Source organism: Macaca fascicularis, chromosome 18 (genome assembly GCF_037993035.2).
Source record: "Macaca fascicularis isolate 582-1 chromosome 18, T2T-MFA8v1.1".
Classification (NCBI taxonomy): Eukaryota; Metazoa; Chordata; class Mammalia; order Primates; family Cercopithecidae; genus Macaca; species Macaca fascicularis.
In genome coordinates, this window is record NC_088392.1 from 1,627,748 (window position 1) to 1,642,009 (window position 14,262).

General features: G+C 47.8%; 1 protein-coding gene across 50 annotated transcripts in view; it reads right to left on the reverse strand.

The window, feature by feature from the left end:
- The window catches only part of ATP9B (ATPase phospholipid transporting 9B (putative)), a 296,871-nt gene that overhangs the window by 37,940 nt on the left and 244,669 nt on the right, over positions 1-14,262 (reverse strand). For 47 of the 50 annotated variants that reach the window (XR_012427204.1, XR_012427206.1, XR_012427202.1 and 44 more), the window contains 4 exons: positions 11,781-11,942; positions 10,675-10,767; positions 4,360-4,443; positions 3,763-3,933 (listed from right to left, as the gene is read on the reverse strand). Coding sequence is in view for 43 of the 50 variants with exons in the window: in XM_065533602.2 (XP_065389674.1) it covers positions 3,763-3,933; positions 4,360-4,443; positions 10,675-10,767; positions 11,781-11,942 (510 nt within the window). In the remaining 7 variants the exon portion in view is untranslated. The remainder of the gene's footprint in view (positions 1-3,762; positions 3,934-4,359; positions 4,444-10,674; positions 10,768-11,780; positions 11,943-14,262) is intronic. The other 3 variants (XM_074022634.1, XM_074022626.1, XM_065533598.2) reach the window with 1 other exon arrangement.

Consider the following 14,262-nt stretch of genomic DNA (forward strand, 5'->3'; position numbering starts at 1 on the left):
GCTCAGGAAGACCTTTACTGCAGTTTGCTAGTTTTTAAGTTGGAAACGGAGGTTCAATGGGTAACTGGCCCATAGTCAAGCCAAAAGTTGTTTATGTCGTATAAAACATGTTAAATAGTAGCACTTTTACATTTAAAAATTGCATACCCATGCACATCTTATGTGTATATGTATCCCTAGACAATAAAATATCAGGATACTTAATAGATATCAGGATATTTGATATATATAACAGCAAAGAAATTCCAGTAATATTCTCATTAGCTGAATTTCTCAGATTTCGTATGTATTATATTGAAATATGCATTTTTGGAAACAGGAAGCAGAAAAACAGCTTCAACAGTGTACCGATTATCTGCTTAAGCACGCTCCACCTGTGGCTCTCTCAATGTCTAAGATTTGTGCTTTGTATTTATTTTACAGACTTATATTCATTTATTGGACCTAAGATTATGACACATTATTGTGACAAAGTTGAAGAAGAACTAGCACTGCGGCAACCTGAGTGGGATTCAGGAAATGCAGTGAGGTCCCGCTGAAAATCACCTTCGAGTTTCAGAGGAACATCTGAAGTCAGACTTTACATAATGTACAGAATAAAGAGCAAAACTCGACAAAGTCATATAATTTAGCAAATAATTGATGTAAAGATCCAAATTTTAATACAAGGGATATTCACTACTTTAATATACTAATAGTCTAGCACATATAAAGTAAGAAGTAGACTGAGGTGAAGTTTACTAAAAAGTTACAGTGAAATGCAGGGGTCATTCATGTGTCGATTTACAGATGGGTCTTGCCATGAACTCTGGGGCTCGACTGAACCTTCCGCCTCAGTCTCCCGAGTAGCTGGGATCCCAGGCACACAGTACCACACCCAGCTCATCTGCTAATCACACTTCTTTATTCAACTTTTTGGCTATACAATACAATTAAGTTTAGTAATCTAAACTTTCTGAGTCAGAATTGTTCTCTTGTCATTTTGAATTTCTACATGAACAATTACTCTGAAACCAGATACAGCTTCATGACACACTTCCTACTGCAATGATGACATACTTCCTACTGCGATCATGACACACTTCCTACTGCGATCATGACACACTTCCTACTGAGATCATGACACACTTCCTACTGTGATCATGATACACTTCCTACTGCGATCTCAGATGGATATGATACAGCCTCATGACACACTTCCTACTGAGATCATGACACACTTCCTACTGTGATCATGATACACTTCCTACTGCGATCTCAGACGGATATGATACAGCCTCATGACACACTTCCTACTGTGATCATGACACACTTCCTACTGAGATCATGACATACTTCCTACTGCGATCATGATACACTTCCTACTGCGATCTCAGACGGATATGATACAGCCTCATGACACACTTCCTACTGTGATCATGACACACTTCCTACTGAGATCATGACACACTTCCTACTGTGATCATGATACACTTCCTACTGCGATCTCAGACGGATATGATACAGCCTCATGACACACTTCCTACTGCGATGACACACTTCCTACTGAGATCATGACATACTTCCTACTGCAATCATTATACACTTCCTACTGCGATCTCAGACGGGTATGATACAGCCTGATGACACAGTTCCTACTGCGATCATGACACACTTCCTACTGAGATCATGATATACTTCCTACTGCGATCATGATACACTTCCTACTGCGATCTCAGATGGATATGATACAGCCTCATGACACACTTCCTACTGTGATCATGACATACTTCCTACTGCGATCATGATACACTTCCTACTGCGATCATGATACACTTCCTACTGCGATCTCTATGATACAGCCTCATGACACACTTCCTACTGCGATCATGACACCCTGCTGAGATCATGCCATACTTCCTACTGTGATCATGCCACACTTCCTACCGCGATCATGACACACTTCCTACCGCGATCATGACACACTTCCTACTGCGATCTCAGTCGGATATGAACAGCCTCCTGACACACTTCCTACTGCGATCATGACACACTTCCTACTGTGATCATGACATACTTCCTACTGCGATCATGACATGCTTCCTACTGTGATCATGATACACTTCCTACTGTGATCTCAGATGGATATGATACAGCCTCATGACACACTTCCTACTGCGATCTCAGATGGACATTAAATCTTACAAGTCTCTTCACCATGCAGACCTCTAGACAGCAAGGAAAACAGTTGCCCATTTTCTGTCCATGGCACAGCATCTTCATCGAAGCTAGAGGGATGTATTTTTTATCTGAAGTTGGCAAAGCTTTGACTTCTGACACTGTCCTTCAGTTCTGTCCCTCTAGTCTAGATATACAGCTTTTCTCTGAAAACTAAGTTACCCTTTTTTCCATTCTGAGCCCCAGGTCCTTGAGGTAATGCTAAAATAAATTATCTTAACCAATCTGCGTTGACCTTTTGGCTTCAATGAGAACATGTGAGGAAAGCTCCTGAAAAATAAAACTTACACCACAGGTGCTAATTTCCCCTGTGTAGGAAGAGGACACATCAGTAAGTGAAAGAGCCAGAGAGCAGGTCGGCAGGCAGGGAGCATGGGCCCCACCACACAGCATCTGGGGGAAGCCACCAAGAAGCATGGCCAGGATGCCTAACCTCTCCCATCCAAAGGAAACACATTTCGCAGACACCATATTTAAACTGCCAAGGACCACACAGCTGGATGAGATGTGGCACTGCCTTGGGGAGCACGGGGAAGGTGGGCACTGCCTGTTGGAGACGGGACACTGCTGCTGGGAGCATGGTGTGGGTGGGGGCATGAGCCACACAGCCGAGGTGGAGGGGGTGTCCTCCAGCTACGGAGAAGGTGCTGGGAAAGAACGAAGAGCCAGAGGGAGGACAAGCAGCTTTGCACCTGCCCTGCATGTCCAGCCATCTCTGGGGCAGGCTTTTGCCGCTGAGCCCAGCAGTGAGAAGCGGCTTCCACAGGGTGTCCTTTTGTGCTTTCTGAGTTTGTGACAATGTGGATGCATTATTTCTTCGAAAACATCAATAAAATGGATGTAGTGCATGTCTGAATATTCTATATTCTCAACTCTAATATGCCCTGAAGCACGAGATGATTCCAAATCTGGCACAATTTAACCAAGAATGAAGCCAAAGCCCACATGAGGCCTGAGTTCTCACGCACTCCCATCCTCACAGAACACGTGCTGTCACACTGGACGTACCCGGAGCTGTGAGTGCTCACAGGGGAGGCACACAGGCCCCTGCAGGAGGAGGCCACGTTACACAGAGAACACAGTGGCCCAGCCTTGCCAGGTGCAGGGTTGTGACAGGCTGGGGGCAAGGGCATGAGTGCCAGCCAACCCAGGAATGGCTGCAGACGCCTGGCCGGCAGTGGCCAGGGCGATGGGCACTGGCCCCATGCGTCCTGTCGGGGGGTACATAACCATCCCTGGGAAATGGCATGTGAGAGTTTGACATCGCCAGGGCTGGGACCAGGGCTCGGACCAGGGCTCCTCTTCAAAAAGGCCAGGGTATCCAAAGAGGGAAGAGGTGTGGAGAGGAAGGTCTGGGGCAGGGATGGCGTGGGGACTTGTGTGCGCAGACGTCCCTAAGGAAGGAGGGGAGCTCGTGGGCAGCTTTGCTTACAGAGCTCGCTCACAACCACGACCCCACAGGAGTTTCACAAATCAGCGTGCCCAAGGAAAAGCAGTTTGCTTCAGCACAAGCAGCACGCACCAGCAGAGGTGAGCCTGCGGTACCTTGATCCCAGCGTTGCGCAGCATCTCCAGCGTGGGCCGCACGTCCGCCTGCAGCTGGTCCTCCACGCCGGTGAGGCACAGCAGTTCCATCTCCCTCTCCAGGCTCTCAACTACCGCGGCCACCTTGAGGGACCTGTCGTGCATGCTCAGCTTGGCCTGAGTGTATCGGCTCTGGGGACAGAGAGGGAGGCGGCTGTGTGCACACGTGTGTACGTGCTCCACGTGTGTACATGCTCCACGTGTGTACTCCACAGAGCTGGACTGCACGGGCTCTGGGGACAGTGGGGGAGGCGCCTGTGTGCACATCCTCTATGTGTACTCAACTCGACTGGACTGTGACCACTTAGGAGTTATCAAGCACAATTCTAAGGAAACTGGCACTTCTTTGCTTCTGTGACACTCCTTTCCCAGCAGGCTGGAGAAGTGGTAGAAACAGAAATGCAGAGAGGATCACCCCATGCTCCTGCTGAGTGAAGCTGCCTTCACTCCTAGGCTACAGCAGTCCCAGCTCTAATTTCATACAAAGACAGAAAGAGCTAATTTCAGCAGGAGGAAGGAAACGTCGTAGGAGGATGAGATGGCTGGGAGTCAGCTCACCTCAAAGTCCTGGTACTGCTCCTCTGTCAACGCCTTCTTTGCAACCACGAGGGTCCGCAGTCCTTCGCGAGCCATGTTTCCGCACTGGAAAAGGAGAGGCCGAGTCACAGGTGGGCCCCACAGAGCCCCTGCAGCCGTGTGTGGGGCCGGGGTAGCACCACACTCTGACTGTTGGTGCCCTGCCCTCATGTCCTGTGCCCACCTTCATCACCAAGACCAGAGACGACTCAGCAGAGGGACACCTTTATATACAACGCATCCTTTTAACCTCCCGACCTGTCTGGTATCTCGAATCCTACTAACCCCTTCACTTGAGAGGCAAAGACACTGGATGGAGTTGGGGCGCCTCCGCCTGGACTCTCCTGGTGCCTAGCAGAGCTTCCTTTTACCACAGCACGGGCTTTTCAAAAAAACACACTCTGATTCCTTAAACACCACCACTCCAGAGTGTGGACACCAGACTGCATGTAACGAGCACACACGGAGGGTGCACGTGGCAGTGCTGGGGACGGGGCGAGGGGAGCACCTGGTGCCAGGGAGGGCTCCTGGTGTGCACTGGGGGAGAGGTGCACCCCCCTGGCATGTTGTAATACCACGGATTTAGAACCAGATGGCTGGGCCTGAAAACTGTTGCTACCACAGACTGTGTTTTTGGGCAAATGACCTAATTTTTCTGTGCTTGTTTCCTCTTTAATAGAAATGGGCTCATAAGAGTGTTGCTCTGGGACTAACCCTGTGAATCTGTGTAAGTTCTTGTTGCTCTATTTTAAACATGCATTTAACTGGCCTCGCACGGCAGCCGATCACATGCAGTAAGTGCAGTCAGTGATGGAGGGGACTTTGAGTGCAGGGCCGCGGTGAGAGCTGGGGTTGGTGGGGACACGGCCAGATCCCAAAGCTCATGAGCCTCACCCTGCATTCCGGCTTCCAGAGCAGGGGGGAACCCTGCAGGAGTCATGGGGCCTGATGTGCGTGTTGAAGCAAGACATGGAAATGCCTGCAATGGGCACATGAAACAGGGCTAACCGTGTTCATGGTCAGGGAAGGCGTCAAAAAAATACGACTTTCCAAATCGAGGTAAAAGTGCAGCAGTTTTAGCTGGTGATGGGGCGAAGAAACAGGCTCTCTGGGACAAGGTGCAAACCTTTCCCAGAGGGGTGGTGCAGGAGCAAACCTGTGCGGAGGTAACACTCTCAAAGTTAAACTGCTCATACCAGTGACACACATCCCAGTCCTGGAAGTTCAACCTGTACTTAAAAAGTAGACCCTGATGTCCACAAGAGGTTGACAGGTGCCATGCTGCTTTTACATGAACAAGGGTCAGGTTTTAAAAGGCTTGGACGAGAATGCTCATAGTCAATAGCTACACCCTGCACTTCCACATAGCCAGCAGAGAGAATCTGGAGAGCTGCAGAAGCCGGTTCTGGAACTCTGCGCTTTCTATGCCATTTCCTTGTGTGCAAAGTGAAAACAGCTCCTCCCTCACATGGCTGTGGTGACGTGAAGGACCCAGCGGGACGGGCCTCGCGGGGCCACAGGAATAGACGCAAGCAGCACGTGTTCCTGCAGGGCAGGGTGAAGAAACAAACCCAGCCCACTCTCCTACCCGGCACAAGGCGGTGTGGGCGACCCAGCAGAGGTGGGCAGGAGGGCACCAGTGGGCCTCCTACCTGGCACAAGGCGGTGTGGGCAACTGGGCAGAAGTGGGCAGGAGGGCACCGGTGGGTCTCCTGGGGGACCAGGCGGGTCCACGACTTAGCTGTGAGCACACACAGTCCTGGTCAAGGGGCCAACGTCTGGGGGGTGCAGACAAGAGGCAGGGATTGGAGGGTGCTGGGCTCCTGGACAGCTAAGGGGGTGCTGGGGCTGCCAGGAGACAACCCCACCCTCCTCTGCTGTGTGGACCAGGACAGGGCTCAGGACAGTGGGGCCCTCTTCCAGGGACACACAGGGACCTTACAGTTGATTACTAAGTGCTGGGTGAGGTGTGCCTAAGCTTTAAAGTTGTGGTGTGTTTTATGAAAAGTACATTTAAAAAAACAAAGTAATGAATACCAAGCTATATAACTGTCCAAACTATCAATTTTTGAATCTAGTAGTTTCTACTTTTTTTTTGAGATGGAGTCTTGCTCTGTCTCCCAGGCTGGAGTGCAGTGGTGTGATCTCGGCTCACTGCAAGCTCTGCCTCCCGGGTTCACGCCATTCTCCTGCCTCAGCCTCCCCAGCAGCTGGGACTACAGGTGCACACCACCACGCCTGGCTAATTTTTTTGTATCTTTAGTAGAGATGGGGTTTCACCATGTTGGCCAGGATGGTCTCGTTCTCCTGACCTCGTGATCCGCCCACCTCGACCTCCCAAAGTGTTGGGATTACAGGCGTGAGCCACCGCGCCCGGCCTAGCAATTATTAGGGCTAACATACTTTAAGATGCTTTAACGGCAACCCTCCCTGTAGACAGGGCTTCTCTGTGTCCTGGAAGGTCCTGAAAGATTGGCTGCTTAGGACTCTCCATCCAGTTGTTGTTGACTCCCTCTTAAATTTCAAATTTGAGGAACTCTTCCAAATTTTAACAGTGTTTATAAAGCTCCTATCTCTGGCAGTTTAGCAGCCTCTGGCATTAGGGTTGATAATACAAAGAAATCAGTGGTAATCACATCTTCCTGAAGCCGCAGGAACTTTCTGCAGCTCAGGTGGACGCTCCCAACTCAGCTATGGCCCACAGTGAGCCCCGCAGAGGTGGTGCAGCTGCAAACCCGCCCGCCACCGTGATCCCCGGCGAGAGGAGAGGCCTTCTAGAGGCTATCTTGGTAACCTCCAAGGAGAATAGAGCTCTACATTATAGCTAGAGAACAACGAATCACAAACATTATTTTCAATGTACACTTAAAACATTAAAAATGTGAACGTTGATAATGCAGACACTTAAGCAAAGATATCCTAAAGAAGTTAATTAGCTACACTTGTTTACGGAAAAGAAGATCAAACACTAGTAAACCTGGTTTGTGCAAGGTTGCACTGAACACTGAGAGTCTGCATGGTCGGCAGAGGAAACGCGACAGTGCCGCTAAGGAAGGCTCCGCCAGCCCTCAGGGTGGACGTGCAGCAGAGAGGCCAGCTCCGCAGGCAGCAACAGAAAGCCAGAGATGGGCAGTTGCGGCCCGGAGAGCTGGGGCTTTGGGCATCTGACCGTTCTCAGCACTGCCCAGGAGAAGTGTTGAGAAACCTCCAGGCACACCGTACGCTTGGAAACATCACGGTGCACGCATGCACATCACAGCCCCCAGTCACGCGCAGAGACCCTGTCATCACCCATCATCTCTCCTGGGCAACAGGCAGCCCTGCGCATGGGAGGCCCCACTCTAATGAAGCCAGTGTACTATCTGCTGATCCAGGTTAATTTGTAGGCAAATAAACATTATTGAACTCTTCAGATTTTTTGCAATTTCTTTTTAATTCATCCAGTTGATTGGATTTGACGTTGGTTTGGAGGCTGCAGGGATGGCAGGAAGGGCTGGAGGAGAGGTGTGGGTCTAGCACCCCTCTTCATGCATCCAACAGCTGTGTCTCTTCCCGTCTCCTGTTCAGGAATCGGAATAGTGACCTCTATAGGGTCATGTGTTACAGGAGACAAAGGAGGTGACAATTACTGTGAATTACAAAGGCAAGGCTGTCATCCATTATACCTCGTCATTCCCAATTTTAGCTACAGATGGCTCTTAAACAACATGGGTTTGAATAGCACAGGTCCACTTTTACGCAAATTTTTTTCAGTAAAGCTTATGCGGAATGAGCCTGCGCCTCCTGCCTCCACTTCCACCTCCTCCACCTGTTCTGCCTCTGCCCTCCTGAGACAGCAAGACCAACCCCTCCTCCTCCTCCTCAGCCTCCTCAACATGAAGACCGTGAGGAAGAAGGTCAGAAGGTCATTACGATGGCCCACTCCCACTTACTGACGAGTAGATACATTTTCTCTTCCTTATGATTTTCTTAATAACACTTTCTTTGCTCTAACTTACTTTCTTGTAACAATGCAGAATGCAATTCACGTAACATACACATTGTGATAATCAATCTATCCGTTACTGGTATGGCTTCGGTTGACAGAAGGCTGTCAGTAGTTATGTGTTTGGGAGTCCGAAGTGATAGGCTGATTTTCAACTGTGTCAGGGGTTGGAGCCCCTGACCCTCGTGTTGTTCAGGGTCACCTGTGCTTGTTTACTTTACGATACAATGTCCAGGGCCTAACTCAAGTTTGTGTTTAGAGGGAAGGAAGCCAATCACCTCAACACCTCCAGCTATCCAGAACATCACTATTTTTTTTTTTTTTTTTTTTTTGAGACTGAGTCTGGCTCTGTCGCCCAGGCTGGAGTGCAGTGGCCGGATCTCAGCTCACTGCAAGCTCCGCCTCCCGGGTTTATGCCATTCTCCTGCCTCAGCCTCCGGAGTAGCTGGGACCACAGGCGCCCGCCACCTCGCCCGGCTAGTTTTTTGTATTTTTTAGTAGAGACGGGGTTTCACCGTGTTAGCCAGGATGGTCTCGATCTCCTGACCTTGTGATCCGCCCATCTCAGCCTCCCAAAGTGCTGGGATTACAGGCTTGAGCCACCGTGCCCGGCTCAGAACATCACTATTTTAAGTCTGTTCACAGACTTACATATTCTTACATCTCAGGTTTGCAAAAACTGGTTCTGTTATGTGATCATGGAAATTTTTTTTTTTTTTTAAACATTTGGAGAACACAAGTTGACAGCCAAGAATTCAGCTCTAGAGGAGCCTGAAGGAAGCGGAACGACGCACTCGAAGAACCTACTGCCTCGTTTAGTCTGTAATAAAAGCAAAGGCTTTCACACTACAGTAGTACCACAACAGACACTGATGAAGGGACAACAATCTATTCCAAGGAAAGAAAATACAATGCTGAGAAAATAAATGTACATAGAATTTTTAATAAAGTTATCTTTGTGAAAAACATATGACATTATCTGTCTGTTGCAAGACATTTATTGATTTGACCTCATAAAGCTAAATAAATTAAACAAGTATTTTACAATAATTGCACGTCATTATGACCAAAAGTAATTTTTATGGCATTTTACTAGGTCTTCAGGGAGTTTAATTTATTCATGTCCCTGATTAAATGAAAGAACCCTGAAGGAGACATTGATTCATATTACCAATACCACTGTGAACGTCGGGGTGTGGAGGCTGCACGGACAGACCATCTCTGAGGTCTCAGGGTGGGAGGAGAGGCTCTGAATTCCAACAGCAACACGCACACGGCAAAAAGGGCCATGTTGACTGCAATGCCAACAGTCTGTTTTCCTCGGAAATCCAACCACTGATTTATACATAAGCTTAACGATAAACAAAACCACCTCATGAGACGACCCACAAATCCTGGTTACTTCAGGAGAATTTAATGAAATATGGAATTGCTTCTTATTTGTATCTTATGTTCTAATTTTAGGTGAATCTTATGCACAAATTTGCATCAGGTTAAAATTCTAATGAAAATGTCCTTGCAAATATTTATGTTACTAAAGAAATACATTAAAATATAACTTTGATTACATATAAAGTATTATTTCAGAATAATGAATGATTGATAATGCCTTCTCTTTCTCACTATTATAAACAAAATATTCTTTGAAAGGACCTACTTGTATAGACCGACATGCACTCACCCACAAAACAAAATGATTGTTATTCACATAGAAAGTAAACTATTGGCTGGGCATGGTGGCTCATGCATGTAATCCCAGCATTTTGGGAGGCCAAGGCGGGTGAATCACAAGGACAGGAGATAGAGACCATCCTGGCTAACATGGTGAAACCCCGTCTCTACTAAAAAATACAAAAAAAAAATTAGCCGGGCTTGGTGGCATGTGCCTGTAGTCCCAGCTACTTGGGAGGCTGAGGCAGGAGAATCACTTGAACCTAGGAGGTGGGCTTGAACCTGGAAGGTGGAGGTTGCAGTGAGCCGAGATCACGCCACTGCACTCCAGCCTGGCTGACAGAGAGTGTCTGTCTCAAAAAAAAAAAAAAATTAAACTATTTATAAATAAATAGACAGGACTTCTGTCCTTTCTCCTTTATGAAATTGAGAACTGTAAGCATTTAAAATAATTTAGTATAAATGATACTGTGTTTGACAACCTATGTGGTTCCCATCAGCATCTGGTTTGACATTTTGACAGCTCAATTTATCCAATGATACCAGTGTCTACAAGCTGGGGAAAGGATATCCTTTTTCTGTCATCTATTCAATAAAGTTCACAAAAACACTGTGAACCATGTGAAGAATCATTCACATACCTCCTCTTCCAGCCAGTCGTTATACTGCACGATAGGAGACATGGCCACATCAGCACCCTTCATGTAAAATGTGATTTCTGCCGTGGATTCATCCTATCACAGAATAGGAATAAACAGAAGCACATTTAGGCTGCATTGCTTGGTGCAAATAACTGCTAGTCTAATAAAACACATAATGGAAAAAGCAGTTCCTATGAACGTGTTCCTGTGTGGTAAGCTACTCACACGTGTTTCTACACAGAGGGCTAGTCCCGCTCTTCAGCACTAGTGCCGTCAGGATTGAGAACATGATTGTGCGTCCTGAGATGCTGGGCTGAAGGTCTGAATGTGTTAATGAGTATGATTTGGGTTGCATCCATTCTCTTAAACTTTTACAGTTGGATTGAATGCTTCATTGTTTAGTCAACTTCCAAGACATGATTTTGGTGTTTGCTAAAAAAAATTAAGGTACATTTTGGCAACTTTATGGTCATAAATCAATGTTCAAAAGTCAAACTCTTTGGCATCTTATTTTTGTTGAAATCAAAACAGCTTTAGTTGTTGATTTCAAAAAATAAATAAATTCCACATTATTGATTCTGGCTAGGTTGACTTAGGAGAGTTATTTTATTTTTTTTTTTTTGAGACTGAGTCTGGCTCTGTCGCCCAGGCTGGAGTGCAGTGGCCGGATCTCAGCTCACTGCAAGCTCCGCCTCCCGGGTTTACGCCATTCTCCTGCCTCAGCCTCCCGAGTAGCTGGGACCGCAGGCGCCCGCCACCTCGCCCGGCTAGTTTTTTGTATTTTTTAGTAGAGATGGGGTTTCACCGTGTTAGCCAGGATGGTCTCGATCTCCTGACCTTGTGATCCGCCCGTCTCAGCCTCCCAAAGTGCTGGGATTACAGGCTTGAGCCACCGTGCCCGGCTTAGGAGAGTTATTTTATCTCACTAGAGACACAGTGGCTTCTCAGACATAGATTATTAGCTTAGATTTCATTAAAAAAAAAAAACTGTAACAGCATAAAGCACTTGAGTAAATATTTAACTTTCTTTTGGGAAAATGTGTGTCTAAAAGGCCTGAAAACGAAATGTCCGGAGCCGTGGCACGGCGCCCTCGCCGCAGCCTCACCCTGACGATGATGCCCATCCGCTTGCTCTCCGAGGTGAAGGGGAACAGCTGCAGGATGCAGAAGCTGAGGACCTGGCCGCTGGGCGTCTTCAGCTGCATGGAGGTGAGGTCCCTGCTGACCAGCGTGAGGCCCACACTCTCTGTCCACTGCACCAGAGCGACCTGTGGGAGACAGCAACGCCTGAGGCCACCACTGACTCAGGAAAGCTGCACGCGGGCAAGCCAGCACGGCGGTGCTCAGAAAGCTCGCCAACATGGGACAGCTGTAGAAAAACTTAGGTGTTCAGAACGTTTTGGTTTCATGGCTAAGTATATACGTTTGAATAACATTGTTCTAGAGTAATCCTAAGCAATATGACCAAAGTCACTTGGTATTATTCTTTTTTTTTTTGAGACGGAATCTCGCTCTGTCACCCAGGCTGGACTGCAGTGGCGTGATCTCAGCTCACTGCAAACTCTGCCTCCTGGGTTCGTGCCATTCTCCTGCCTTAGCCTCCCGAGTAGCTGGGACTACAGGTGCCCGCCACCACGCCCGGCTAATTTGTTTTGTATTTTTAGTAGAGATGAGGTTTCACTGTGTTAGCCAGGATGGTCTCGATCTCCTGACCTCATGATCTGCCCGCCTCGGCCTCCCAAAGTGCTGGGATTACAGGTGTGAGCCACCGCGCCTGGCCTGGTATTATTCTTTAAAATAAAGACCATGATGGATCATAAAGACTTTCTTTACAATTTGTGTTAACTGCTCCCTAGAGCCAGATGGTGTTAAAATCGAGAATGCAGCTCACCCCATCAGTCTGGGGGCAGGGAGCAAGCGACCCGACTCTTCAAGGTTTCTCCCTCCCCAGTTCCATGGACTCCATGAAAGGGGAAATAGTTTGAATCTCATGTTTACTGTATTTATTTTTCTAAAATAAGAGATAAACTGGTGAGTAATTAACTCTATTAATGTGTCTACATGTAATCTTTGCAAGTTTAAAGGAGACCAAATAGACAAGGAGAAAGCAGGCCTGGGTTCTAAGCCAAGTGTGGAAGTCGGCACTTCTGTGGCCAGGCCGCCATTCTGCTGGGAACACACTCCTCTTCTGTCGAGTGGAAAAATGACTTCCAAATTGTTTCGAGGCCAAAATAACATGAGTGATTCCCTGGCATAGGGCAGGTACTCATAAACAGAACATATTCTTATTGGTGATTATTTATTGATTTATTAAAATTTAACAATCACAAGTGGAAGAGCAATTTTTAGAGTTAATATTTTGTGAACAGTATTTTATGACAAAAAGTATTGTTTTCTGATAAAAGTCTGTCTTTATAAAAGGAACCTCCCTACCAGATATTAATTAGAAAAATAGGGTATACCAATCCTATTATGCAGCTAAAGGCACACTAACCACGGAGAGCACACCAACCACGGAGAACACACCAACCACGGAGAACACGCCAACCACGGAGAGCACGCCAACCACGGAGAGCACACCAACCACGGAGAGCACACCAACCACGGAGAACACACCAACCACGGAGAGCACACCAACCACGGAGAACACGCCAACCACGGAGAACATGCCAACCACGGAGAGCATGCTAACCACAGAGAGCACGCTAACCAAGGACAGCACGCTAACCACGGAGAGCACGCTAACCACGGAGAGCACGCTAACCACGGAGAGCACACTAACCATGGAGAGCACGCTAACCAAGGACAGCATGCTAACCACGGAGAGCATGCTAACCATGGAGAACACGCTAACCACGGAGAGCACACTAACCATGGAGAGCACGCTAACCATGGAGAGCACAGTAACCAAGGACAGCATGCTAATCATGGAGAGCACGCGAACCACGGAGAGTATGCTAACCACGGAGAACATGCTAACCACAGAGAACACACTAACCATGGAGAGCACGCTAACCATGAAGAGCACACTAACCAAGGACAGCATGCTAACCATGGAGAGCACGCTAACCATGGAGAGCATGCTAACCACGGAGAGCACGCTAACCACGGAGAGCACAGTAACCATGGAGAGCACGCTCTCTCCAACATCCCACACCACTGCAGGACAGCCCAGAAACACAGCCGCTTCCTTCGGGGTCTCCTCTCTGTTCTGCAGGCCTGCCGCCACCAACAGCACTGAAGCACCTCACGGCCTGGGCGAGGCCTCTTCTCAAACCACCACCTCATTCTCACGCCCCTCTTCTGATAAGCATGTCCTTGCCTTCAGTTTTAACCTCTACCTCACTCTTAGCAAACAAACGGTTTTAAAATCTTGGGTTCTGAGAACTCAAGTCACTTCAGGAACATTTTAAATTCTGTCTAGTGTCCAGGACATTAAGTCAATCTTAGGGCCTTCTGAACATTCCTGTGAGGATAATAAGTTCACGCTCTCAGAGAGACTACAGCAAAGTTCTCCAGAGCTCTGGCTCTGTGGCCAGCTGCTCAGGTTAGGACTAAACCCTGGGCAAATGGCTGCACCTCTGCAAC